Below are 27,196 nucleotides of genomic sequence, written 5' to 3'. Positions count from 1 at the left end.
TAAGAAGTAGCAACTGAATTACTGCTTTCTGCTTCCTTAATACATAAAGCAAGCATTGAAAAATTGACTTTCATGCTGTCCTTTCTTACCCAGCAATGAATGGATCAAAACGCCTCTTCACCTTTCTTAAGTGTCGTTTCTTTAGGTATAACAGCCACTATTAAACAGAGGGCTTGTTTGTATGACCCTATTTTTTGTTTGATCATAAAAACATAAGCAGAATGTGGTTATTTTTGCATGGACCGACCATGTCAGACCTGCCAACCTTAAAGAGGCACACAGAGTAAAGGGGGATGTAGTGGGTGGGGAATAGTCCCTTCACAAAATCACTTGTTCTTTGTTCTGATGCCTCAAGCTTGGTGCACATGCATTTGGGGATCTTCTCCTACTCTTCTCAGCAGAACCTCTCGAGCTCTGTCAGGTTAGATGGGGAGTGTCGCTGCACTGTCTCCAGAGACTTTAACTGGGTTCAAGACTGACCTTGTGTGTTTCTGGTCATTGTAGTATTGGCAGCATCACCCAAACCTGAAGTCCTGATTGCAGGCTTTCTTTCAAGAAAGTCACCGTACTTTGATCCATTCATCTCTTTGTTGAGCTTAACACTTGGCCTTCGAGCCAAAGACTTTAATCAGACCATAGAATCTTGTTTCACATTGCCCGAAGGTCTTTTAATTACCTTTTCACAAACTCCAAGCGAGCCATCTTTGGCCTTTTCCTGAGAAGTGGCTTCTGGTCAGGTTTAATCATTGTTCATACAGTATTTGTTCTGCTTAACAATAACCAGTTCATTATAATTGTGCTTTTATCCATATGCAGAGGAATGCAACTCATTATTGCTCAGGACTTTTTCCATTGTGTTTACTCATTGTTTTCTTATCTGACATAACCACTGTGGATATTTACACAAATGCAAAAAGATCTAAATAGTCTGTGGCAATTATGCCTGCTGGGTCATAATCATTCTCAGGCCTCAGCTACAGGCAACCCTCTGCTTACTCAGAATAAAGGCATGCCCACATACCTTCACAGAGTGTACAGTCATATATGCCTCCTCTGTAATTTTTCAAATCCAGAAGGAACAGCTGCTTCCACTGTTCACATGTACTTTTGTAAAGTCGATGGGCACTTAGTTAGAAGCTGTAAAACTTAGCTTTGGTATTTTTCCATAGGATACACATCAACATTCGTCCATAACCGTGCATGTATGCAGAGTCTGAGGGAAATCTCCAGTTTAGACATTTAGTGTTGCATGTCACACACCTTGTCCTAGTGCCCCGTTTCATTTTGTAGAGACATGCACACAGGCAAGACATGTACCTCTAACACAAGGGTTTTCCTGGTTTAACCATCAGAACATAATCAAGGAAGCTTAGTAAAAAAATTCCTCGAGATTTTCTCCTATAAACTGGTACCTGGACTCCAAGTACCTCAGTGCACAATGGTTTTATTTTTGTGATTTCAACATCGCTTTTTTGATTTTTCATATTTATAAGCAAAACTTTGCTTTGCTGATTGCAGTATTTACCTCAAAGGAATGTTTAAGCATACATTACATTAATTCCACATATTTCATCTACTTACCATTGTTTTTAAAAAATAAATAAATAAATAAATAAAAACAAAACTGCTAACCTAACTGCTAACCTAACTGGACTTCTTTCTCATTCTTCTACCAACTGTTCATCATTCATTTTAATCACCTCTTTAGCTCATTCAGCATCTGAAAGTTTTCTTTGCAGTACTAACCTATTATAGGTTGCCTGTTGGGCATCTTCAGGTAGCATCTGAGGTCAGTACAAGTTGACAAGTGGGTCTGAAGAACTGTTAGATACAAATTAGATATTAAGTCTAAGAGGAAAAAGGGAGCACTAAAGACAAAATGGATCGGTACATAGAACATATAATTAAAGTTAATCTAGGACTTTAATTGTTACCTTAAACCAAACAAATAACTTAACAAGTAACTAAGCAACTGCAACACTAATGGCATCCTGGAGTAGTGATTAATAGTGTGGCACTATACTACTCTTCATCGCATCATTTCATTATATGCCAGTTTTATACCTTTCAGTAATGGATTTACAGTATTTGCCTTCTTTCTAAAGAACCATTCTAAAGACCTTTTACTTAATATTGGTCATTAAAATTAGTACACATTAAATTGTTCTTATGAAAGACTCATTCACTGAATAGTCACTGCACACTTATTACATCTAACATTATTATCAGTATCTAATAAAATAATTCTCAATTATCAAAACAATGATAATTTAGAGCAATAAAAATCAATTATACAGACCTGCTGGGGTCTCTGTCTTCAAGCAAGCTGGAGACTGCGCTGGCTTCTGCAGAGCCTCCACTTGTGCCACAGGTTTTTGTGACAGTTCTGCACTCTGCTGTTGAGGTACACTTGAGTCTTGAGGTTGAGGATGTTTTACAGTTGGAACATCCTCTGTGGAGCTGTGGTCAGGAAGTCCTTCTTGATTCAGAGACTTCTGGTCCAATTTCAGGGGCTCAGATTGCTCTTTGTTTAAGGATGAAATTGGAGGCTGTGAAGAGGTCATGTCGGAATGTGTCGTGACTAATGATGGTTCAGCAGGCTGTATGTGTGTTGAAGTTATGCATGTGGTTTTCAGAAGCTCTTTGGGGTCTGTAAGTAAGAGATCTTCTGTTTTGGACATGGGTGTATCAGTGCATGTTCCATCAATATTCAGTTCCTCCGTGTCTAATGTATGCCCTTGTTTTTCACACTTTGAAGAGTTATTCTCCTTGTTAGTCTCAAAACTGGAGACTGGTTAAAGAAATAAAATGCAATTAATTCAAAATCTGAAACAAAAGCAATTATACAAAGTACACTGTTCACTTAATTTTAAAAAGCCCATGGAATAACTGCACTGTAGTAATAATTAGTAATAATTGTAGATTCAGGGGCCACTTTGTCACCACGCAGCTTTGGCATCACTGGCCATTTTATAAGGCACCCACCATATAGTTCCATTTTGTAGCACAACACAACAACTGCATCTAGCCCAGTGATTTGATGGAATGCACAATCTGTCAGCCTGACTCTACCCCATCCATTAGCAAAAGATACAGACAAAAATGAGCGAACAGCTCCACTCACCTAATCTTGCTCCAGGAACAACAGAAGGTTTGAGCTCTCCCAGTCCTTTGTCTCTAAAAACCACTTGCAGCACATTCACAGCTACAAAATAGCAAAAAAAAAGTTCATTACTTACAGTGGGTCTCATTATAGCCTTATCCACATAAGCTATGCATTTGTCTAAAGATTTAATTAAATCTAAATAAAAGTATCTTATATTAAACATTTTTAAAAGTCACACTAATTCACTAACAGGAAGAAACCACTCACCAGACATAAAGGAGTTTTTTTCAATTTCGTTAAATTTTCCAAAGCTCACATCCACTTCCTTAAAATAAATATTGACAGGATGTGTGTTAAACAATTATAATGATAATCAAAATATTTGAAATGTTTGCCTTAGTGACAGTGAGAAGAATGGCTGGTCCTGATATTTGAAAATCTAGAAAAGGATTGATATTGCAAAAAAGACTTACAGAATCACCAGAAGTGATAAATGTTCAAGACAACACGATATTAAAAGTCTTACTATCTCAAGGTTACTAGTCAAATGTGGAAGACGTTACCTATAGCTCATATCTATAGTTGTCATCAGCAATAGTGGACATATTAATGATTTCAGTGTATATATATATATATATATATATATATATATATATATATATATATATATATAAAATACATATTATATATTTCAGTATAACAAACTCCACTTCAGTGTGTTACAGTACAATTCATACATTTGCCAGGTGCCACTCTCAAAAAACTTGAATGTAGACCCACCCGCAAAGTCATATTAGGAGTGATTTTCTCTGCCTGCTGTGCCAAGTCCATGATAAGAGACACCTGCTCAGAATCCTCTTTGCTCAAGGAACCAGGATGGGCCATATCCTATAGAAAAACACACCCAGAGTGTTCCTGAATATGCCATATTCACAGTTCCCTACAGATTCAATATACAATAATCTGTTTTATCTGAAACACTCACAAGATAGGCGAACACATGAGAGAAGCTCAAAACATGGGCAATGGCACGCCTTTCTGGAAGCTTCTTTTCGCACAGCAAGCACAGATAGCTACATCTGAAATAATGCTGGGATGTAGTATATTTCACCATGAACTGCAGACCTGGTGATAAAGTAAATGTTGAGTCCAGGTACACATTACATATACAGCATATACACATACACTCCAGTTGGGAGTTACACTATTCCAGACTGTATCCCATTAGCTATGCACAAAAAGCCCAAAACGCATTCGTTAGCCCTTTTCCACACCATTTATCAACAGAAAAGGATGACCACAGGACCACTGATGAAAAAACATTATCAAGGTAGTGGATCATTCTCACTACAGCAGTGACACTGATATGGTAGCAGTCATCTTGTCAGAAACTGAATACAAGAGCAGGTGCATATAAAGTGGCCAGTAACTGTACAGCGTTTCACTGCTACTGTGAGTAACTAAACAACTACCACAGTATGTAGTAGTGCTTACCAAGCAGTGGAGACTTCCTTTCACAACTTGTAGAGTATGACTGTAGTGTCACCCGCTTCTCAACTGTAGAACATAATTTTAAACACAGTGCAATTTAGGTGGTGCACTATCTACACAGTAACTCAAGAAATAAGAGTTGGAAATAACCAAATATAATGTCCAGTTAAAACAAGCATCAACATACCAACCTTGAACACATTTTTTCAGCTTTGAAGAGTACTTCCCAATTGTTTCCATGACTAGAAAGAGCATGTGAAACAGAGAAATTTATTAGTAGAAAACGTTACGTCTCTGCTTTGCTCCGACAGACAGAATTATTTGGAATTCTTACATTTTTCATATGCCAGGGTCCTCAGTTCTTTAAACTGCTGACTTGGAAGCTCACACACCTGGGGATTACAGTCAGTACGAGTGAATATGTATGCACATATCTGGTCCATCATATCTATCTATCTACCTCACCAGTTACTCCTCATAGGCAGAGTTGAACACACACAAAGCACCACAAAGCATTTATGATGGCAAAAATAAAGCAATCTCATGTAGCATCACATTTTACAAAAATAGGTGGTGGTTGAGCTATTGCTAATAAAGCGAAAAACTATTAGGCAGACTAGTCTAATGGCAAAAAGAGACTTTGAGCTTGAGAATATGTTTTGATGATGGAAAGTGTGCAGATACAGAACTATAGCGGTATGTAGTAAAAAGCAGTGACAGCTTGTTGTAATATTAAATAGAAGGGCTAAAATTAATATCTATCAATAGCTCCACAATGAAACCATTAGGCTTGAGGTCTCATTGATGGCATAATAATGATGTGATGCAAACTATTACACAGTTAAAGACAAATAACAGCAGTATTCATAATTTCTATTTCTCTCCCCAAAGTGTTTCAAGTCTGTAATGAAACAAAGGACGATAAAGCAAATAAACTGCCTTGTTCATATTCCATACACCTGTGACTAATTCACATGGCAGTTGTTAACAGCAAATAATGTGTGGATGACAAAAATTAACCATTGTATTGATGCATTTGTATCTTTGAAAGATGAGGGGGTTAGTCCTACTAGTTCTTTTATATCAGCTGCCTCTGTGTATAAGAAAATTGGATTGAATGTGTGAGAGACTAAAGTCTAAATTATATCACACTGCAATCAGGTACTGAGCACACTTCATTTCTTACTTGCAGGACCATCGTCTGCTTTCTCTGACTCAGTTCTTCTTCTTGTGCAAGCTGGTCCAAATTCCGGGATACAAGAAAAATAAGGTCCGGTTTGGAGTGTGACTATTAAAAAATAGAGTTTAAGTAGGATTAACCAGTAGTTGTTCATTTTACTCAAAGTGGATGTATAGTAGTACTACGCATCATCTGTCTTGCTACAATTAAACAAGCCATTCTAAACAAGGGGTAAATTGTTAGAGGAAGTGCTTACAAAGACATTGAAGTAGTGCTGTGCAGATGTAAGGTGTACAGACACGGAGGAGACAGGGATGTTAAGCTCACACGCATGGCACAGGTAGAACGGTGTATTAAAATCCAGACTTTGCCTCTGTACAAACACAGTGAGCAGTGGTAGGCCTGAAAAACCCAACATATAAAATCAAAACATGAGCAACTTTGACATGAAATAATCTGAGAATCTCACTGAAGAACACAGCATAACAGAATGACTTCTCTGAAAATGTGTGTAGTATCCAGCACATCACAATCACTGATTAAATAATAAAATAGTGTAGATTTAATTTTTAGCATAGCACATAATGACAACAAAATACTTCATAAAATGATGTGGCGTCATACATCGTACATCTCACCTATGAGTGGGGAAGATGAAGTCTTGCCATGGCGGTTCCATATGTACTGGTACAGTTTAATCTGAGAGATGGCTCCTAACCAGAGACACCAACAGGGGAACGCAGGCATCTTTATTTGTAAAATCTGTGTTGGTAGGACTTCATTTGTATATACGCATTACTTCCATTATGTATTTCTCTTTTACGGACTTTTCCATGATGTGAACTATATCAGTTCAAATGTTTGTCTGGCAAGAGACTTGCTCTATATTCGTATCACATAGCAAAAATATGGGTAATAGAGAAATCTTAAACAGCAACCCTTGCAGTTTTGACCTCCCTTTTTTCGACAGATAAGTAAGAGGGGAAAAAAAAAAATAATAAAAATACTATGGGATGTGTAAGGAAGACTATGATGATGAATAACCTGTTTCATATGATATATACTTCCATCTATCTTTATAACCAATCATGTACTTTACTCTCTTTTCTCTATATGATGAATAATTCATGTATGCTTCTATATATGTTCATGCAAAACTTGAGAACCCTTTGCAGCACTCTGAGGTAAACTTTGGTAAAGCAGGACTGGCTACCCGGGCTTGAGAATCAGTACTATAATGAAATAAATATTTGCTCAAGCACATTCAAGTTTTGGTAGTGACTTCTTGAAGAGGTGAATTTCCAGCACACTACTATTCAGTTAGACAAATGAAAAAAAATCTTTGTAATGAAATGTACCTACCACTGTACTGGCCTAGAAAAGAAAACACAGGATACAGGAAGGGTTAGTCAATATTAGTACCACAGAAGCACCACTAAATCTCAACCAACACCAAGCCACACATTAACAACTTGTTAATGAAACAATTCTTCTCTTACTGGGGTTCTTCTTGTCACAGTTTACAAAGAATGATTGTTTTAAACAAGTGATACAAGTCCTTTTAAAGTAAATTGAAAATTATTTAGCATATTACCTGCTCCAAACAGCTCATTGAGTTTCTGTAGTCACAAACATTGAAAACAGGAAAATTATTAATAGGCACTTAAATAGGCATCCACACTATGTTAAATTACTAACTCTGTGTATTTAATTATGATCAGCACAATGACTCTGATATGGTAATGCATGTGGGGCACTGGTTATGAGGGCATCAAATCAGTCTTCCAGTCCACCATATATATGTTATAGACATAGTGTAGAGGTGTGCATCAGGATGGACTCCCACAGAACCCAAAAAAAAAAAAAAAAAAGTGGTAGCAGGCAATTTTACTGTCACATAGGTGGGAGCGGTCAGATACAAAGCTTGTGAGACAAACAAAGGCCATGTCAATTAACATGATAATATATTGGATGTTGCGCAGTACTTGCATGATGCTGGACATGTTTACTGTGTTAATTCATTCAGCTTCAGAATCTGCTTTGGTCACCATGGTTTAAATTACTAGTTTGATTATATTAGGAAACAGTAGGAGAGAGTAAGAAACACAATCAACCATGTTCATTAGAAATTATCATGGGCAAGCACAAATAAATGATAATGGTGGGATTGGTCAATAACATCTGCAAATGTGGATGGGAGTGGGAAAATTAAACAAATACATAAAAACAGTCTTGCACACACTTGTAATATAGTGTGCATGTGGATGAAGCCGAGAAACCCACCTGTTTGTGTTGCTTTCCCTTAATATGCTCTTTGTAATCTATTATGAAGTTTAACATCTGGTCACATTCCTATGGCAGACATCAGGAAAATGACTATTAACTAAATCACTTCCACAATCGGGATTAGACAATTTTTAAATTCAACCCCAGGGGATTGTGTTAAAAATCTCCAGTGGCAGAAATAAAAACACAAACTATCACCAGATGGATTTTGGTAGACAAATTTAAGTTTAAAAATTTAAGTTCTTATTCTTATTTGTACTTACTACACACAAAATTCTGCATGGTAGACAGTCTCTGGTTTGAGTGACAGGACCTTCTAGGACAAAAGTAATAAAATGTTATTCCTTTACTAGCTCCTCTTTACCCTCCTGTTCTCACTCTCTCTGTTTATCAACATATTTAACAGATATAATATATGGAGTTTCTTTTTGGAGAACAACCCTTCCTTTGCTTCCCTCGACTTTGTAATATTTCATCACTACTGTTTAGGTTTTAAACAGATGTGGCTGAACCCGGAGGTCAAGTTAGCTATATGAACAGAGACGGCTGTGGAGGAGGATGAAGCAGATGCAGAATTCCAGATGCTGTGGACAAATATGTGAATATGGTTTGGGTTTTTTTTATGCTCCTCCCTTATCTCATACTAATAAGCTTTACTACATTTACATTACATTTATCCAAAGTGACTTATAAATTAGGAAATACTGAAGAAACTAGAATCTACAGTGCACCAAAAAACAGGTTCACCTCAAACATTAAGACTTGTGATGGTGAACAACCCCAAAATGTTTGTAGTTTTGTCTTAGTAACTGTGACAGAGTAGATACGAATGCTATTATACCCATTTGTGTTTTCTCCTCTTGTTGTTCTGCTGAGATGTCTGTGGTTGCTGTGCTAGCAGATGACTCATGATCCTCTTGAGCAAACACTGCAGAATGTCAAGCAGAGGGTCAAATGTGCATCAGACTCAGAAGAAAAGAGATTAGCTAAGTGAGACAAATAATAAATGGGACTTACTGATCCGTTCTCCTGGTGTAATGCTAACATTCAGTTCACTCTGGTTTCTTTCTCTCCATATTACCTGCAGCTTTTCCAGAGCTACAGAAACAGACAACCATTACTTAACTTATTATGAGAATACAGGAATGATGATAAATATTGCCAAAAGGTTAAAAAAAAAAAAAAAAAAATTAATTAACTTTCCTTTCATGAAACTATACCTTTTGCTAGCTTATTCATTCCAATTGATTGGCTCAAATGATTCATCAGAAACACCCTATGTGCATATTACCATTTACTATTTGACAGAAGAAAAAATACTTCTAACTATGGTTTCGTTTTATCTTGTCATATACAACCTCTCATTACATGTGTAGAGATACTATGAAGAAAATAAAGCTTGGAAGGAAGTTGGTCAGTGGTGCCTCTGGTATGTTTATTCATTTAATACATTTAGCTTGCTTTGCTAATCCGTCAGCAAAGCTGGTACAAAGCCTAGCATGCAACATGTAAATCAAACAACCAATTTTCACAATAATTATTGCATTATTTTCATTGGTTTTAACTAGTTAACTTTAGAAGCTACTTTAATTCATCGAAAACTATATACATCAACATCATACATCACTGCACTACATCTGGTTTTAGATGTTCTGTTGTGACTTTAGTTTCCTGTGGAGCTGAAAAGTGTAGTACTGAATCATGTCTGCAAACAGTACCTGATTTAATGTCCTTAATGTCAGTATTATCTTACCGCTTGCATAGCTTGAGGAGTTAACAGCTTTAAAGCATTCCAGATCCAGATGTACGCTCTAAAAGATAAGGGCAAAGAAGAAATACATTAGCCCAGCAATATTAAAAGAAAAAAAATAAAAACAAAAGAATAGCAAACTATGCACCAACACAAGATAGTGTCTTCATCTCAAGTAAGGAACTGACCACTCTGAATGTGTCTTATAGAGACATAATGAACGTAAATAAGTGTCTAATAAAGAAGATGAACAGGAAAATCACAGCTCTTTTATATGATAAAATGGGAAAAAAATGGCATGGGAAATGCAGTGAATATCGCATGGGTTAAATATCCTGGACAGGATAATTCCACAGCAGTTTTAAAAATCAAGTTGATATTGCACTACCTGTATTTCCGTTGGAGGGCAGACAGTCTGGGCCTGATTGGCCAGATAAAGAATCTTCTTGTGGAAACTGTAGGAATAGTGACTGTAACTGCTCTTGGGAGAGTCCAAAGTACCTGGGTGAGCAGCTTTCTAAAAAATAAATAAATAAAAATGAAAAACTGTAAATAAAAGTCCACTAAGTCCATCCATTTTCCATACAGCTTATTGTACACAGGGTTGCGGGGAGCCTGGAGCCAATCCCAGGGAACTCAGGGCACAAGGCAGGGGACACCCTGGACAGGGTGCCAACCCATCACAGGGCACAATCGCAGACACATTCATATACCCATTCACACACAGACAATTTGGAAATGCCAATCAGCCTACAATGCATGTCTTTGGACTGGTGGATGAAACCGGAGTAACTCCGGGACATGAAACCCGGAAAGCACATGGAGAACATACAAGCTCCACGCACGCAGGACGGAGGCTGGATTTGAACCCCCCAAGCCCGGGAGGCACAAGGCAAACGTGCTAACCGCTAAGCCACCGTGCCTACTAAGTCCATTAAAAGTTTATTTTGCACACATAAGCACTCACCAGATACGAGTAAATATGATCAAAGCTAATGCAATGGGAGATGCTTTGAATGGCTGAAAGTTTCTTCTTGCACAGAATACAGAGATATCCATAACAGTCCTCGCTCTTTGGACAAGAGTACTCCAGCAGTAGGTTCAAGCCTGGGAAAAGAAAAGACAGCCATGACGATCAGCAACATCTTGAAGATCTAGACTGCTATGCCCAAGACAATCAATAAGACAATCATGAATGTGTGTCTGCGTGTGCCATGTGAGTTCCTGACTTACTGTATGTACAAGATGTAAATTTACACTGTAGCTGATGACCTTTTGATTCTGTTCTGACTTGCATGGTTTTTACCTGCTTTTGCTTTGCATTAAAGACAACTTCAAATTGTATTCAGCTCTATCGTTCTCTGTGCTCTTCGCTGCTAAAACAGTTCTCAGTTTTGGGTTGTAGAAAATTACATCCCTTTCAATATGTGAAGGTGCCAAAACACTTATCCTTGACTAGTGCTGGTTGTGAACATTTCGTACCCAATAATGGACTAGCTCTGGAAGTGTCAGCGATGTACTCCTGAATGGATTTCCTCTGTGGTATACCAGCTGAGTAGCAAGACATTAAATAAATGTGAAATATTACAAGTAGCTTTAAAAATACACAGACATAAGAATAGGTGTAATAAAATGACTTTAACCTTGGATACGTTCCATTAGCTTGTCTGTTTTGGAAAATACTGATATGACTAGGGAGGACAGAAGAAAAAAGTTGTTAGATCAGAAGTTCATCTTCTTGTACAATGAATAGAAAATCCGTTGGTTAAGTCATTGCATTTATTATGTACAGAATACAACACAATGGAGTATACAGCTATAGGAAAATCAATGATGGTGTGGTGTGATGATACCCCAAAGTTTATTTTCTTATAATGGCAAATCCTGAAGTGTTTTATTCCTGTTATAACACAGCTGCTGGTCAAAAATTACATCTTTTTAATTACATCTTTTCATTTACTCAGGAATGAATTTTTTATCCTTTTATAATTATGTGTAAATGTTGTGGACTGTAAAGCTATAAATACTCCTTTCCTTCATGTTCTCCTGAAGTTAATAAGACAGAAAAAATGCAGCTGGTTACAGAGTCTTCAGTCCTTAGACTTTCCTGTGGTGGAAACTTAAACAGCTTTATCTCTGACTATTATAAATATCTGGCACTGGATAAATCTTCCAAAAATGTTAAATAAATATCTTCTTAGAACTCCACTTAAAGAAACTCCATTTATCAAAGAAAATATACAAGTTTTTTAATTTGGATCAAAATGGATTAAGTGGAGTGTCCACCACACAAGTCCCTGTGAATGAGCTGTTACTATAGAAACAGTCATGTATTTGCATTACAGCTAACACTGCCTTTACAGCTGTGCTATTATAGAACATTAATCAACACCTTCTGACCAATCGGATTTGAGAATTCAAAAGTGGTACAAGGATTCGTATTAAATATAGACATGCATGAACACATAACCACACAAAATTACCTTGATGATATGGCAGTTTTTTACACTGCCTCAGGATCAACTTGGGCAGCTCGAAAACCTGCATGTACGCGCACACACACACACACACACACACACACACACACACACACACAAAATGCTGTGTCTTACAAAGTAGAGAACAACAGAAAACAGTTCTTTTTTTTCTATGTAAAGTTGTTTTTACCCGTAGGTTACCAGAACCATTGGTGTTGTACTCTTTTGTAGCACTGGATTGTAGATAAGAACAGGAGTCATTGAGCCAAGCAAAACGCAGCAACTCTGGATTAGTGTAGGCCTGAACCAGAAAGAAAATATACCATGCCTCACACTTTCTCACTTAAAACTAATGGCATCTTGATTGACTCTAGGACAGCAGGCACTCACCAAGTATCTGAAGTAATGCTGATCGGAGCACAGATGCAATACATCACCAGTGCTTAACTGCTCCTCACATACGTGGCACAGGTAAAAGGCACCAATTTTTTCAGGAGTAATAAACATTGTCACCATGTCGAATCCTACACACAATTTTATATTAGTGGATAAACTCAGAAAGTACTGACAAAACACACACAAGCAAAGACAAACTCACCAATGAGTGGCTTAGCCTGGTTTGGGCTTCTCAAGTAATCCAGGAAAACAAACATGGGAAAGTAAACTATGGGACAAATGAATAAAATGACAATACATGAAAAGACAACATGAGTAAAATTGACAGACACACACACTTATTTATGCATAAGATACATTACATACACTGTACGTAGTAGGTATGTAGTGTCAAATCTTACCTGGTCCCTTATGTACAGCTACAAACAAACAATAGGGAGAAAAGGGAAAGAAAATAAATGGTATTACAATTACTTCTAATGTGAATCACCGATTAGCAAATTGCAACTATTCCTTCCTCAAATTAGTTTTTGATTTCCTGATCAAATTTGAACCAGTCAGCAGAATTATTGGGAAGAACTACAGTTCAGATTCAAACTAGCTGCCATCTGGTCTCATGAAAGTCTAGCAATAGCAGAGGTGAGCTCAAGGTCAACAGGAATGTATTTACCCAATCTATTATAAAATTTATCTATCAGCCTAATACAATCAAGTCCATAAGAGGGGCTGTAGGGTTCCAGAAATTCTGGAGTTTGTCATGGAAATTGGGGACTCGAGTAATAGGCCTGTGAGTGCGTGTGACAATACCATGCCAAAATCATCTCGGTTTGACAGATAATTATCCAAATATCTTACATAAGAGAGTACCTTATTGTTTATTATTTTTTTCTTTTACTTTAAATACCTGTCTGACATAGCAACAGCAAAAGAATTCTTCAAACTGTTTGTACTTTTAATTATACAAATTAATTTCTCATCTTTTAGTCCCAGAGCATTCTAGACCACCCTGAGTGTTGTTAAATCTGGCCTTTGTACAGCCTGTCTCAATTAAAAATATTTTGCACTGCATTACAGCTTTTGCTGAGCATCTGTGGTTACAGGAAACATCTGCTACCTTTCACACATCCTTTGTTTTTTGCACGCCATTTATGCTTTATGCAAAGTACTTAAACCTCTAAATCTCGTCATTTTCAGAAAATCACACAATGAATCATTTCCACCACAACATGATGTTCAATAATCCTTCATCTGAAGCCATTGGGCTGGTTTATTATTCCCTCATATTTGTGTCATGATACGTCTATTTATTATTCCTACAGTGGAACAGTGAACTCTGCTTTGTTTTTTGCCATCTATCTTCACTGTAAAGTCTGGTGTAGTTCATGTGATACTGTCCCCTTTTGGACACACTCACATTAAGTCAAAGTACGAAGACAAGTACGAAGGCAAGCATCTGCGCATTGACATCCTGGCATGCTCATATATGTGCTCACATAAGTATAAATTAACCCTTAGTCCTATCCTACATACACAGACCACAAGCTTGGCCATAAACCGGTCAACCACTGATATCTGGCTAAACCTTTTGGGGAACTTGCAGAGTTTCTAATTCATATTCAGCATAGCAGTGATTTGGAGATACTTCCCTTTTTGGTCCACATCTGAATAAACCAGCACCAATGTTACAAATACTATACACCAGCTCTCCAAATTACTTGATGTGGATCACAGGCTTAACGCTACCAACTCAGTCTGCTGTCTTAGTTGTTCATCATGAGTAGTGAAATTAACGTGACAATCTGCAATATCATTCAGAGACATAACATTAGCTACATTCACAACATTTAATTAATTAGCTAAAACTGTACCCATCTCATCTGTCACTTTTGGGTGGGTAACTATTCATTTGAACTGGTGCCACTGTTTTATTGCAAGATTATTTTTGTGACAGATTTTACATTTTACTTTGCTTTATAATTTCTGTAAAAAGAGCAGTATTTATCAGACAAACAGAGAAATTGCCTATTTTCATACTCTGCGGTCTGTACAGAATCTACACTCAAAGAGCACTTTATTAGAAACACAATACTATTACTGGGTAGGGCTTCCCCTTGCTCTCAAAAAAGCCTCAATTCTTCATGGCATGGATTCCACAAGATGTTGGAAACATTCCTTTGAGATTCTGGTCCATGTTGACATGATTGCATCATGCAATTCCTGCAGAATTCAGGGGCACTTTCGCGCTGGGAATCTCCCGTTCTACCACATCTCAAAGGTGTTCTACTGGATTCAGATCTGGTGACACTGAACTCATTGTCATGTTCCTGAATCCAGATTGAGATGACTTTTGCTTTGTGACATGTTGTATCATGCTGGAAGTCGCCATCAGAAGATGGGTAAACTGCGGCTATGAAAGGATGCACATGATCAGCAACAAATAGGCTCAGCAACTCAAATAGGCTGTGGCAATCAAGTGATGATTGATTGGTATTAACGAACCCAAAGTGTCCCAAGAAAACATTCCCCACACCATTACACCACCTCCACCAGCCTGGACTGTTGGCACAAAGCTGGTTGCATTCATGGATTCATGCTGGTGGCACTATATTCTCACACAACCAATCTGTGTGCCTCAGCAGAAATTGAGATTTATCAGACCAGGCTACATTTCTCCAGTCTTATACTGTCCAGTTTTGGTGAGCCTGTGCCCACTGCAGCCTCAGGTTTCTGTTCTTGGCTGACAGAAGTGGAAACTGACGTGGTCTTCTGTTGTTGTAGCCGATCCACCTCAAGATTCGACATGTTGTGCATTCCGAGATGCTTTTCTGCTCACCACAATTGTACAGACTGATTATCCGAATTACTCTGTCAGCTTGAACCAGCCTGGCCATTTTCTGTTTACCTCCCTCATCAACAAGGCATTTCCACCTGCAGAACTGCTGCTCACTGGATGTTTTATTTATTTCACTGTTCGGAGTAAACTCTAGAGATGGTTGTATATGAAAATCCCAGGAGATCAGCAGTTATAGATATACTGAAACCAGCCCATCTGGCACCAACAATCATGCCACGGTCAAAATCACCAAGATCACATTTTTCCCTATTCTGATGGTTGATGTGAACATTACCTGAAGCTGCTGGCCCAATATTTGCATGATTTTATGCATTGGACTGCTGCCACACGATTGGCTGATTAGATAATTGCATGAATGAGTGGGAGTACAGGAGTTTCTAATAAGGTCTTTGGTAAGTGTATGTTGTGTATGTGTGAGACAGTGTGGAATTAAGTCCACAGCACTGGGACGGACTCATGATATCCAATGCCAACAGTCAAAGAATCCTATCCTACCCATGTGAGTCAACCCATACTACACGCATTCATACACAACACACCCACATATGTAATAAGAAAGGGGTACAAATTACCTGTCTGAAAAAGTCTTGCCACTTCCTGTGGATGGAAACAAAGAAACAAAATTTGTTTATGGTTGTTACATACCAATTCATTTTTGGGTTTAGTCTTAAATGTTTCATTTGCTGTGTTAATACTGAGCAACTGAGCATGTGAATGGCCACTGAGGTTAACCAGTGGTTAAGTGAATGAACAGTGGAGCTGTGTTACTTTCTGCATGTAGTGCATTTGAAATGTTCGATGCATCACTAGCATACCCGCTTATGTCTGTAATTCCGGACATGAGCCTTAAAGTCCTTAATTTTCTCATGCTGCGTATTGCAGTTCTGTACAGAAAAAAAGAACTATTATTAGAAAAAAAGTAATGGACACATTTCTGAAACATCCAAGTAAAAAGAAAATTAGAAAACAGAAGAGAGGGGAAAAAAACAAACAAAAAAAAAAAAAAAAAAACACCAGTATATGGACCATTTGCTAAGTGACATGCAAATCCACCTGATTCTAATACCTGTATTCCTTCCTGTAGGCATCATTTTTTGGGAGGAGCCATTATACAGTTTTTGTATGTTCTATACTAATTGGAGCTGTTGTGTGATTACATACAACACAAGCTTCTGGCCTGGAAATCTCATGACATTTCAACCAAACATTGGCTGCATTCTTTACTTGAGTTACTGTATCTGGAACTGTCATAGGCACGGGTCAATCATGCCAAACATGATACTGTGTCTATGTGGAAGAACTCAATGTCTACAGTTAAAGATCTTGTGGACTGTTAATTAAATATTCTTCTTCCTTGCAGTGTGATCCTGATGTGAGGTGGGATATGTGAGGTGGGATGAGAGGGGTTGGGAGGGAGTAGTACTCATTTGTTGGATGATTTTCTCATGTCTTTTGTATGCTTTTTTTGAAAAATAAAAACACTGAATTACTAGAAAAAAAAAAAGGCATTCTGGCATTTTAATTTTTAATGCCATTGTCTGCCACATTAAAGACCCCCTCCTCTGTCCCATTAATCTCAGTTAAACAAGCATTCTAACAAACAGAAAAAAGGGAGATATTTGTTTTTCTTAAAACAAAAAAGCAATCATTATCATCTAGTTTTATTCATTGCTGGAATGATGAGAATCAAAAAAACTGTATCTAACTTGGAATTTTTGTTTAGATACTTTCATTTCCACGAAACGAAAAGCATTTCAGCATTTCAGGTGCTGCAAGAGCAGAAGGTTAAAATAGTATTCTGTTCCAAACATATGTCTGACAAACAGGGGGTCAGTTTAAACAAGCTAATGAAATGTTGGTTGAAACGTTTGTCATTCCAGTGAGTTAATATTTGGGATTTGTGTCACTTCAGGTATATATTCTCTTGCATTCTGTAATCAGTTCAGATTAATCAGATTACAACTTTTTGTAATCTGTAACAGATTTCCCTTTATTTTTTTTCTAATATCCAAATTATTTCTCCATAATTCCTTTGTGAAAATCTCCCATCCCTGCCAATTTTCCAGTTTTCATGCTTCCTCTGAGACATATGAAGCCAACCTCTGCATCTTTTTTTTCAAAACTGTTGCTGATGCTGGGCAGTGGGCACTGGGGGCGCAATACACTCGAAGGAAATCGCCATCTACCCTCTTCTGCATACATGAGCGTACAGACAGCCATGAGTGGCTAGATGTGCTAGATGTGACTGACTGGGGAGAGAGAGTATGCCACCTCTCGCACCCCAAGAGCACGGCCAATTTTGCTCTCCTGGGAAAAAAATAATAATTCCACCAACATTGCTCATGTGGGCCAGGTTTCCCTCTGTTTGCCCAGTGTGTGGTTTCCAACAGAAAGATCAACTGACCTGACACATGAGCTGTAAGGGTTTCATCTTGCTCATATCAGAATCCTGGGAGATTTTTCAGTTTTACTTCAACAGGTGCAAGATCTTATTTCCCAATTTGCGTTTCTGTATACAAGCTAAAAAGGAGAGAGCAGACTGTTAGCTTTAGTCACTGAACAGTAAGGGGGGGAAAATAAAGAAAAAAATAAAAAAAAAAATAAAAACACATTCTGCAGAGGTTTCCAGCACACAAGAACACACTGTAAATATACATGCAGCACACATACATGCTCGGCACAAAGGAACCTGGCCCAAGTGGCAATGATTTTGGAGACAAATTATTCCAACATTGCTCACGTGGGCCAGGTTTCCCCAGTGCTAGATTTAGGCATGTTGCGCCAAAAAAAAAAAAAAAAAAAAAAAAAAAAAAACACCACATGAGTTTTACAGCACACACACTGCATCATCATAGTGAACTATATTACTGCTAATGCAGAATTGCATGCTTGTGCTTGATTTATACTTTATACTTATACATATTCTACTTGTGACTCCACTATATCTACATAAAACAGTATCATTCGAGTAAATTGAGAGAAATGATCAATTAAATAAATATTAATTTTGTATTAAACTGTCCATATTTGTCTCAGACAAAATGTCATGTTCTGAATGTATTAAATACTAACTTGTCAATGGTCAAATGAATTTTATTATATTATTATATAGCAACTTTCTTTTTATTCTATTCCAATTAACAAGGACATTTGAGAAGAAACATACTTTGTATTTTTATATTTACTCCTTTTAAATGACATCAGTTGGTTAATCTTTTCAATAACCTTGGTTCTTATGAGAAGTAGGCAAACCAAGGCAGGAAATATTTCAGTCTAGATGAAGCCAATTCTATGGTCTAATGCACACTGTGCAAGACTCCACCGGGAAAATCCTTTTTTTCTTTAATGGAACATTATCACATTCATATCAATTGTGTGGTAGAGGTATGCACAGGACTGGATTTAAAATCCCACTGCAAAGGAATCCCGACCTTTCCAACAGGTATTTCTGTTGTCTTTTAAAAGGTAAATAAAATTTAAATAAAATCCTTGCACTGTTGCATACTTAATTCTGTCACGGCTAGCATTGTGCGAAAGCGCACATTTGGTGACGTGAGTTCCATGTCAGTATCCAGTCCTACTCAGCTAGTTTAGATCCATTAGCATACAAATGCCAGCTCAAAGAGGCCAATTCAGACCCATTTTCATGTGCTACTGAGGCCAGAGTTGAATATTCCCAGATCATTGGCAGCCTGGAGAAACCCCCCAGGGACTGTTGCAGACATGTCATCTGACATCCATTGATGGGCATGAGCCACCTTGTTGCGCACTCTCGGTTCGAGAATGACTGATCTCAGCTCAGCCACATCTGCCCCAGATCATCCACGAGAGTGCATTTTAAGAATGGGTATGTTCTTAAATAGCGCAATATCATTCACAGATTTATTATTTTGCACATTTTGTGCAAAATTGATTTATTTTTATCATTAACAGAGTAGCACCAAAAAAATAGCATTTAAGCTGCCATTGTAAGATTCTCATACACAATAAATATTTGAACTCAAGTTCTCTACTTTCATGGGTCTGGGTCAGCCTGGGTCTCCATCTCTAAGCATGCATTCCAAAGATCCACATCCCAAAGGCAAGTGTTGCAGAAGCCTCTACAGTAAATGGGATAGTGCATAGTTAAACTTTCAACCTATGTACAGCATTCTCCTGTTATACTTCCAAACTATGAGATACACTGACCCTCCTATCTTACATCAAACACCCTTCAGCATTAACTTGGAAGATGGTCATGCTCTGTATACCATATGACTAAACTCCCATCACAGATGAGCAAACAAAATTGACTTCCATCACAGCTGAGCCTGTGAGTTTCCTTAAGTAGAAAACACGAGTAACGGGTTACCATTAACATTATATTTACTTACTGTATTAAGCGAATGTCTAGCATAAAATGGCAGCAGTGGAAATATCAATTGTGATCTACACTGACCTTCTTTACTCCACTGAAATCTCACAGAGCTGCTTGCTGGCTCATGTCTATCTGCATCCAAGCTGTCTACCCAGATTCCCGACATTGGTAGAAGTGAACTAGCCCACTAACAAGCTCGCTAGCTAAAATTCACTGTAAAGAACAAACCAATCATGCCTCCTCACTTACAACATGTGTATGTTGTTGTAATGTACACAGAGAACACAGATTATTACTCAATCTGTGTTCCCTGTGTACATTATTTGTATGCATGAGCCAGAGCTGGCACACAAGCCAAAACATGAAGCAATAAATAATTAACCAAAGTCATACAGACACACTGAAGGAAACTTCACAACAGAGAACAAATAAAAGTACTAGAATGGTTTTTGTTATACACTGAAGACATTTGGGTTTGAGATCAAAGGTGAACACGAGACGATAGATCAGAATTTCAGCCTTCATTTCCTGATATTTACATCTAGATGTGTTAAACAACTTGGAACATGGCAGACCCCCACTGTTTGTGAGCAAAAGTATTAGAACACAGTCTTATAGTAAAACATATAACATTTAGTAGCATATCCCTTGCTTGCAATAACTGCATCAAGCCGGCAACCAACTGACATCACCAAACTGTTTCACTCTTCTTTTGTGACACTTTTCCAGGCTTGTACCAAAGCTTCTATGTGTGTTTTGTGTGGTTTCTCACTTCAGTCTCCTCTTCAAGATGTGAAATGCATGTTCAATTGGATTATGGTCTGGTGATTGACTTGGCCAGTCTAAGACCATCCATTTTTTCCTTTGATGAAGTCCTCTGCTGTGTTGGCAATGTGTTTTGGGTCTTGCTGCATGATGACATTCCTCCCAATTAGATCAGATGCATTTCTCTGTAAATTGGCAGACAGAATGTTTGTGTAGACTTCTGAATTCATTCTGCTGCTACCATCATGAGTTTAGTGAGCCTGTTCCAGAAGAAGCCATGTAAGCCCAAGCCATGACACTGTGCTTGACCAGTGAGCTTGTATATTTTGGATCATGAGCAGATCCTTTCTTTCTCCACACTTTTGCCATTCCATCAGTTTAGTAGAGGTTAATCTTGGTTCCAGAATTTTTCTCGATCATCTCTGTATTTCTTTGTGAATTCCAATCTGGCCTTCTGTTTCTTCCTGCTGATGAGTGGTTTGCATCTTGTGGTAAGGCCTCTATATTCCTGCTCTCGAAGTCTCTAATGGTGGATTGTGATACCTTCACCCCTGCCCTGTGGAGGTTGTTGGTGATGTCACTGACTGTTTTAGGGCTTCTCTTCATAGCCCTCACGACACTGGTCATCAACTGCTGTTGTTTTCCCTGGCTGACCTGTTCGATGTTTGATTGTTATTACAAGAGTGGTTTCTTTCCTTTTCAGGAATTCCACATTGTTGTTTTGGGTATGCCAAATGCTTTTGCAATGGCTCCAATTGATTTTCCAGCTTTTCTCGGTTTTAAAATGGCTTGCTTTTCTCCCATAGACAGCCCTCTGGTCTTCATGTTAATTTATCTTTTCTAACAACAAATGCTGTCTTCACAGGCAAAACCCAGGGCACAAACCAAGAGTAAACATTTAGAGCTATTAATTGTTTAGACAATCAATCCAACAGGGCACACCTGGGCAACAAGAAACACCCATCAGTCACGCACTCCAATATTTTTGATTACTTAAAAAAATGGGTGGGTTCAAACAAAAGGAACCATCTTCTAAGTTGTTTAACACATCTACGTAGGTGTAAATATCAGGAAATGAAAGCTGAAATTCTGATTTATCGTCTCATTCATCTTTTGATCTCAAATCCAAATGTCTTCAGTGTATCGCAAAAACAAAAAATTGGCCTTGCCATTCCATTACTTTCAGACGGGGCGGTACACAGGAGAAAAACAAAGTCCAAAAAACAAACTCCATCAGAATTCTTTTTTCCTCTTATAGTATACTATTGGAGTCTTTCACTCTCACTCCCACTTGTTTACGCTCTGCAGTGGACTTCTTTCATGTTCTTTCATGTCTTGGGACATGACAATTTTCTCACCAATTCTGAACAGAGACTCTTGACACAGGGCCTAAGAATTACTAATACAGGATTGTGACTAACACAGGGACATTTTTCACCTGACAAAAATATCTTTCATTTTTAACAGAAAACTCCTAAACTGTAGCTTTAACATTAACAGGCAATTTCTCCAGGAAAAGAAACTGATACCTCTCCCCTCCCCCCTTTTCTCTGCAATTTGGTCACCCTTTCATACGACATACCAGCTGGTGAGGGTGAAGCCTAACATGTGCTTCCTCCAAAACACATGAAGCCAGTCAACCACATCTGGGCTTGTACAGAAAATGGGGTCACAAACAAATATTCTACAAAGTGAGCTTGAGGTATTTTTCTGTCCATTACCATGTTTCACTTACATTTTGCCATAATCACTACCGTATTTGTAGATGTCCCCTAAGTTTTGCATCATCCTATGTAGTCATTATATTGGTGACCTTTGGAGTCAACGGCCAGATTCTGATTTAAAGCAAAAGTTCTGACACTGCGATAGCAAAATTAGGCCAGGAATTTTACAGTGCAAAGCTAGCTTTAGACAGGAACCTGGAAATGCACATTTATTAAATTTAAACACTAAGCTTATCATCATTATTGAGGAAAACTTTAACCTCAATACAAACCGAGATCATTTTATCACCCAGCATTCGGTAACTTTGGTAAGGTTAGTTTTATTGCATTTGTAGTTGGATTTGGGATGTTAATGGACTTAATTTGTCAGGTAGGTTGTGTTTATCAAGATACAACCAAGACAGCTTCACGTGCCAGTTGTTTGATGGACATAGTGGTGTGCAGTCTACACAAGCACTCATGCATCAGGGCTAAAATCATGTTAAAAGCACTCGTTATAATGAACATGTTGCCGTAAAGGTATTGTTACATGAAGCTTATACTTTGTAACATTATGTAATTGTGTTTATTCATATAATGCTAGCATGCTAAATGTATGCTGTATCTAGATTTCCTATATGCATATTAAACAGAGATTGTATATCTGCAGCTTGACTCATGTCAGTTTTCCTGTTTGTGGTGATTTTTCTCTTATCTGGTTGTGGGGGGATGGGGGGTCCTACTTGGGGCTATAGGAGCCAACAATGTGCCTCATTTTTCAAGCTGGAAAGGATTGGATTTCTGGTCGAGAGTCACCAAGTCACTTTGCTTTGAATAAAATAAACATGGCAACTGTGTGATGTGCGTGGCATCCATGATCACCTGGGTACAGCATATATATAATATATATATATAAAACTTGTCTCCGTTTTCTTGTCAAACCATTTTCTTTTCACCTCACTTAATTCACATCTAATTCACCTTTTCCATAATTTGGCTTCAGATTTTAACTTTGTTCAGCTGCTTTTACACAGTTAACCAACATCCTTTTTTTTTTTTTTTTTTTTATCAGCATATACAAGAGTCAAATTAACTTTCACTTCTACCTCTAAGAATGTCTTTTTGCCATTCTCTTGCCCATCAGCACTGTGACCACTGCCTTTAATTGAGTTTTGTGGGTGTCGCCAAACAAAAACCAGCTGTGCGATGCATGCGTCTGGTAATTTTTATGGATGATGAATCCTAAACCTCCTAGGCACATGTCTATGAATAAAATCAGCATTTCCAAAACTTTTGTAAATTCAATGGAAATTTTTTGTTTGGTTTGTCTTACACAAACATTTACATGCAACATTACTAAAAGATTGATAAATGAAGCCCACTGTGAGAACGGTACTGTTAAATCTGTGTGTCAGTATTTGGAGTTCTCAGCACTGTACTTGATTTCTGTAGCTTTCATTGTAGCTTCATGCTTTCCCCTCAGATTTATGGCTTGGGTTTAACTGACCCCAGGGAGGGCCAAAAACGTGGAATCAGCACCTGTTTCATTTAAACCAGTACACATTGGAGAATTTCTCTCCCCTGCAGGATTCCTCCTCTTCACTCATGAAATAATTTTCCTCCAGATTGATTTTTAAACTTTCCAGATTTCTTGGTTCTGTTTTCTTGCAAATTTTACATCTCAATGTATAACAAAGAAAGGAAATTATTAAAGGATAAAAAGAAGAGAATAAGGAAATGTCTACATACAACAGACTTCTAGCCACAGTGTCTTGGGAACCTGGAAAAAAGGAATACCAAATGTCCATATTTTTTCATTACGGAGTGCTTTTAATTTCCATATTTCTCTCAGACTTTCCAAACCTGCACATAAATCCTACTGCCTTTAAGCACAAATGGACATGGACTGAACAGCAGGATCCCAATGATAGTCTTTTTCGTCAGAAAAAAAGGACAGGGAACTAACATTTACCTCAACATCCCCAGAATGGACCGAAGTTTAAGTGAAATTTGTTCATAAGTAGGCTACTTAACACCAACCATGTTTAGTGTTACACTCTGGAGACCAAGCCAAACCCAGCCGTGTGTAAGAGATCATGGAGAATACACCACTAAACACACCCTACAGGATCTGCATAGGAATGAAACTCATCAAAATATTTAGCATGGGAACGAAGTGACCAATTTCTCAACCAATGTGCATTTTCAACTCGTAACAAAGATACAAGTATTCAATGCACAAACAGCCAGAGCATTGCAATCTGGCCGATGAGTTACACTAGAGAAGGTGTTAAACGAGAGACAGAGAGTCACACATTAGTGAATGTTAAACTAGAGAGTGTTAAACTAGAGAGAGAGTTAAACTAGTGAGTGTTAAACTAGAGAGAGCGTTAAACTAGTGAGTGTTAAACTAGAGAGAGCGTTAAACTAGTGAGTGTTAAACTAGTGCTTGTTAAACTAGTGAGTGTTAAACTAGAGAGTGTCACACATTAGAGATAAACTAGAGTTAAACTACAGTGTTAAACTAGAGTTTACATGCTAACGGTACTCACCTTTTCACCGTCCAAATTAAAAAAAAAAAACTTTTCATTTAGTTTCATTTACTCTGAAAAGAAAACAAACACACAGCCCATGCATGACACAGCCTCATAAGCTGAGACACTGAGCTACTACCTCGTACCGCCCGCAGACAGGAAACAAGCTCCGCCTCACAGACTCGCGCTTATGTAGACGCAGGTCACGTGGTCGTCCTGCGCCCCGCGCGCCAAACCGGAGGCCAAAGTTCCATCACTGCAGCCAGCTGGGCAGCTCGTGAATGATGATTAAGCAGCGCGCGAAACCAGCATGCGGATATCTGAGGCGAGATAGCGTCATTTAAGCTTGTTTTAACAATATTATAAAGGATTGATGTGAAAAAACGATTCATTTGTGTGTCTTCAGGGTACTCCAGTTTCCTCCCCCAGTCCAAAGTCATGCAATATATGGAAGGATTTTTCTGTTATCTTTATCAATATTATTTGTTAATCAGTATTTGAAATCAATATTATGTCAATCCTTATCTATGCAACAGTATTGTAATGTTATCTTGTGTTAAACCATGACCTTAAATCACCTCATGTATTCAAGCAAGTACTTAACTTTCAGAGTTTTACTTGTACACTACACTGTATCATTTCTGATCATTTTTAATTAAAAATAATAGGCAAATATAATCAAATATAAGAGATTTAGTGCATTTAGAGAGTGACTTTATGCATATGATTTTACAAGGATATTTCTGTGTATGTGAATCAAAGAAAACAAACTGGTGTGACCTTGCAGGTGGTGTAACGAAGGCTAATGTTTGAAGGCTAATGTTTTTTATTTTTTAAAATAAACTGACTGATCTCTGGCCACGGTTAAAATTAAGATAAAGGGACAGTGAAATAATCGTGGCAAGAGGCAGGTGTGTGATTAAAAGAAAAAAAGAGAAAACTCCATCTAATGAGACCATTGTTTTAGAACTGTATAAAAGCATGAGCCATGATTATGTAAATCAGATGTTCTGCAGACATCTCGGCTTTATTGTTTGATTCAGTAAAGTCTATTGATTTTTGGCATCCAGAACCCCTTGTCTTTGGAAGTCTTTTTTCTTATATTGAATTGAAGAGTTTTTGCCATGACAATTGTAGGCTGATAGGCATTTCCAAATGGTCCATAGTGTGTGAATGTGTGTGCAGTTGTGCCCTGTGATGGGTTGGCACCCCGTCCAGGGTATCCCCCTCCAGGCTCCCTGTGACCTTGTGTAGGATAAGCGGTATGGAAAATGGATGGATTCCATTTTGTGACTCGAGGCATTTAGTTCAATGCACCAAAATTCATTTACTTTTACTCACTTTGAGGTAGAAAATCCAACATAATATTTCATTAATGTTAACGCCCCTGACCTTCAATCTGGGCGCATTTTTTATATATCATGTCATCTCACTGCTAAGAGTAACATTAATCACACTTAAAAGTACAAGGTTCATCACAATTTGACATATGTTTATTCATAATTTGTTTGACACTGAAATGTGTGTGGGTAATACAGTGGCATATGGTTGCTGCTTAACAGCTCCAGGGTCCCCGGTTCAATCCTGAGCTACTGTCTGTGAGGAGTTTCTGTGAATGTTCTCCACATTTTGCATGGGCTGCCTAGACTTTGGGGTCATCACACCTTCCAAAAACATGCCAATAGGTGGACTGGCAATGCTAAAATTGCCATAAGTGAAGATTAATTAATTGTGCAGGAATTACACATTCTTTGTGGAAACTAGCCCAGGGCCAAAGTCACATACTGTTCTTTGTCTGTTATTGATGCATTTGTTAAGGTCAGCTCTCCTCTCACTGGAAGAGAATGCTCTTTGCAGTTAGGCAAATTTTACTATAAAGCCATAGCTCATGAATTTCTAACTGACGATCATCAAACTGAATTTTTAAACAATGATAAAGAAATTACAAGGGTCATAATAGTTATCCCCAGCTCAATGTTCAAGCAGAGAGACCAACCTTGATATCTGAAATGATTTAGGTGCCTTAAATATGCAGGCCTGTTTTCTTTCCTCACACAGGCTCACACACTCACACCAAGGCTCAGACATGCTCAAGGTCAGTCTGGCACTGCAACAAATAGAGAAACAATAACTCCTTTCCCTACGCTAATGCAAGAAGCACATTAACTTGGCCCTGTTGGTTGCATTTGAGTGGTGTACCCCAAAACTGCTGTGTAAGTAGCTGAGACCGTCGTATGTCACTGTGCCTAACTTCATGTCGAGTTTGCCTGTTCCTAGGCGTGTATTGTTGTGGAAGG

The 27,196-nt window shown here is 38.0% G+C and overlaps 1 protein-coding gene across 12 annotated transcripts in view; it reads right to left on the bottom strand.

The window, feature by feature from the left end:
* The window catches only part of si:ch211-199g17.2 (uncharacterized), a 50,252-nt gene extending 25,195 nt beyond the window's left edge, over nt 1-25,057 (bottom strand). For 10 of the 12 annotated variants that reach the window (XR_008300791.1, XR_008300789.1, XR_008300790.1 and 7 more), the window contains exons 1-33: nt 24,918-25,051; nt 24,115-24,145; nt 17,945-18,060; nt 16,356-16,424; nt 16,113-16,137; nt 13,088-13,105; nt 12,889-12,954; nt 12,681-12,814; nt 12,481-12,591; nt 12,297-12,354; nt 11,457-11,504; nt 11,296-11,364; nt 10,781-10,920; nt 10,202-10,330; nt 9,817-9,874; nt 9,081-9,161; nt 8,905-8,991; nt 8,327-8,379; nt 8,061-8,129; nt 7,372-7,396; nt 7,140-7,151; nt 6,416-6,490; nt 6,034-6,179; nt 5,784-5,885; nt 4,932-4,989; nt 4,789-4,839; nt 4,601-4,663; nt 4,092-4,231; nt 3,887-3,994; nt 3,374-3,431; nt 3,125-3,205; nt 2,300-2,791; nt 1,747-1,821 (exon numbers count right to left, since the gene is read on the bottom strand). Coding sequence is in view for 9 of the 12 variants with exons in the window: in XM_034298443.2 (XP_034154334.2) it covers nt 1,747-1,821; nt 2,300-2,791; nt 3,125-3,205; nt 3,374-3,431; nt 3,887-3,994; nt 4,092-4,231; nt 4,601-4,663; nt 4,789-4,839; nt 4,932-4,989; nt 5,784-5,885; nt 6,034-6,179; nt 6,416-6,490; nt 7,140-7,151; nt 7,372-7,396; nt 8,061-8,129; nt 8,327-8,379; nt 8,905-8,991; nt 9,081-9,161; nt 9,817-9,874; nt 10,202-10,330; nt 10,781-10,920; nt 11,296-11,364; nt 11,457-11,504; nt 12,297-12,354; nt 12,481-12,591; nt 12,681-12,814; nt 12,889-12,954; nt 13,088-13,105; nt 16,113-16,137; nt 16,356-16,424; nt 17,945-17,980 (2,737 nt within the window). In the remaining 3 variants the exon portion in view is untranslated. Of the gene's footprint in view, nt 1-1,746; nt 1,822-2,299; nt 2,792-3,124; nt 3,206-3,373; nt 3,432-3,886; nt 3,995-4,091; nt 4,232-4,600; nt 4,664-4,788; nt 4,840-4,931; nt 4,990-5,783; nt 5,886-6,033; nt 6,180-6,415; nt 6,491-7,139; nt 7,152-7,371; nt 7,397-8,060; nt 8,130-8,326; nt 8,380-8,904; nt 8,992-9,080; nt 9,162-9,816; nt 9,875-10,201; nt 10,331-10,780; nt 10,921-11,295; nt 11,365-11,456; nt 11,505-12,296; nt 12,355-12,480; nt 12,592-12,680; nt 12,815-12,888; nt 12,955-13,087; nt 13,106-16,112; nt 16,138-16,355; nt 16,425-17,944; nt 18,061-24,114; nt 24,146-24,917 lie in introns of all 12 variants that reach the window. The other 2 variants (XM_053228408.1, XM_034298442.2) reach the window with 2 other exon arrangements.
* Between the last annotated feature and the right edge of the window lie 2,139 nt (nt 25,058-27,196).

The sequence above is a fragment of the Pangasianodon hypophthalmus genome, chromosome 23 (assembly GCF_027358585.1).
Source record: "Pangasianodon hypophthalmus isolate fPanHyp1 chromosome 23, fPanHyp1.pri, whole genome shotgun sequence".
In the NCBI taxonomy this organism is placed as follows: Eukaryota; Metazoa; Chordata; class Actinopteri; order Siluriformes; family Pangasiidae; genus Pangasianodon; species Pangasianodon hypophthalmus.
This window is presented reverse-complemented; position numbering and strand designations above follow the sequence as displayed.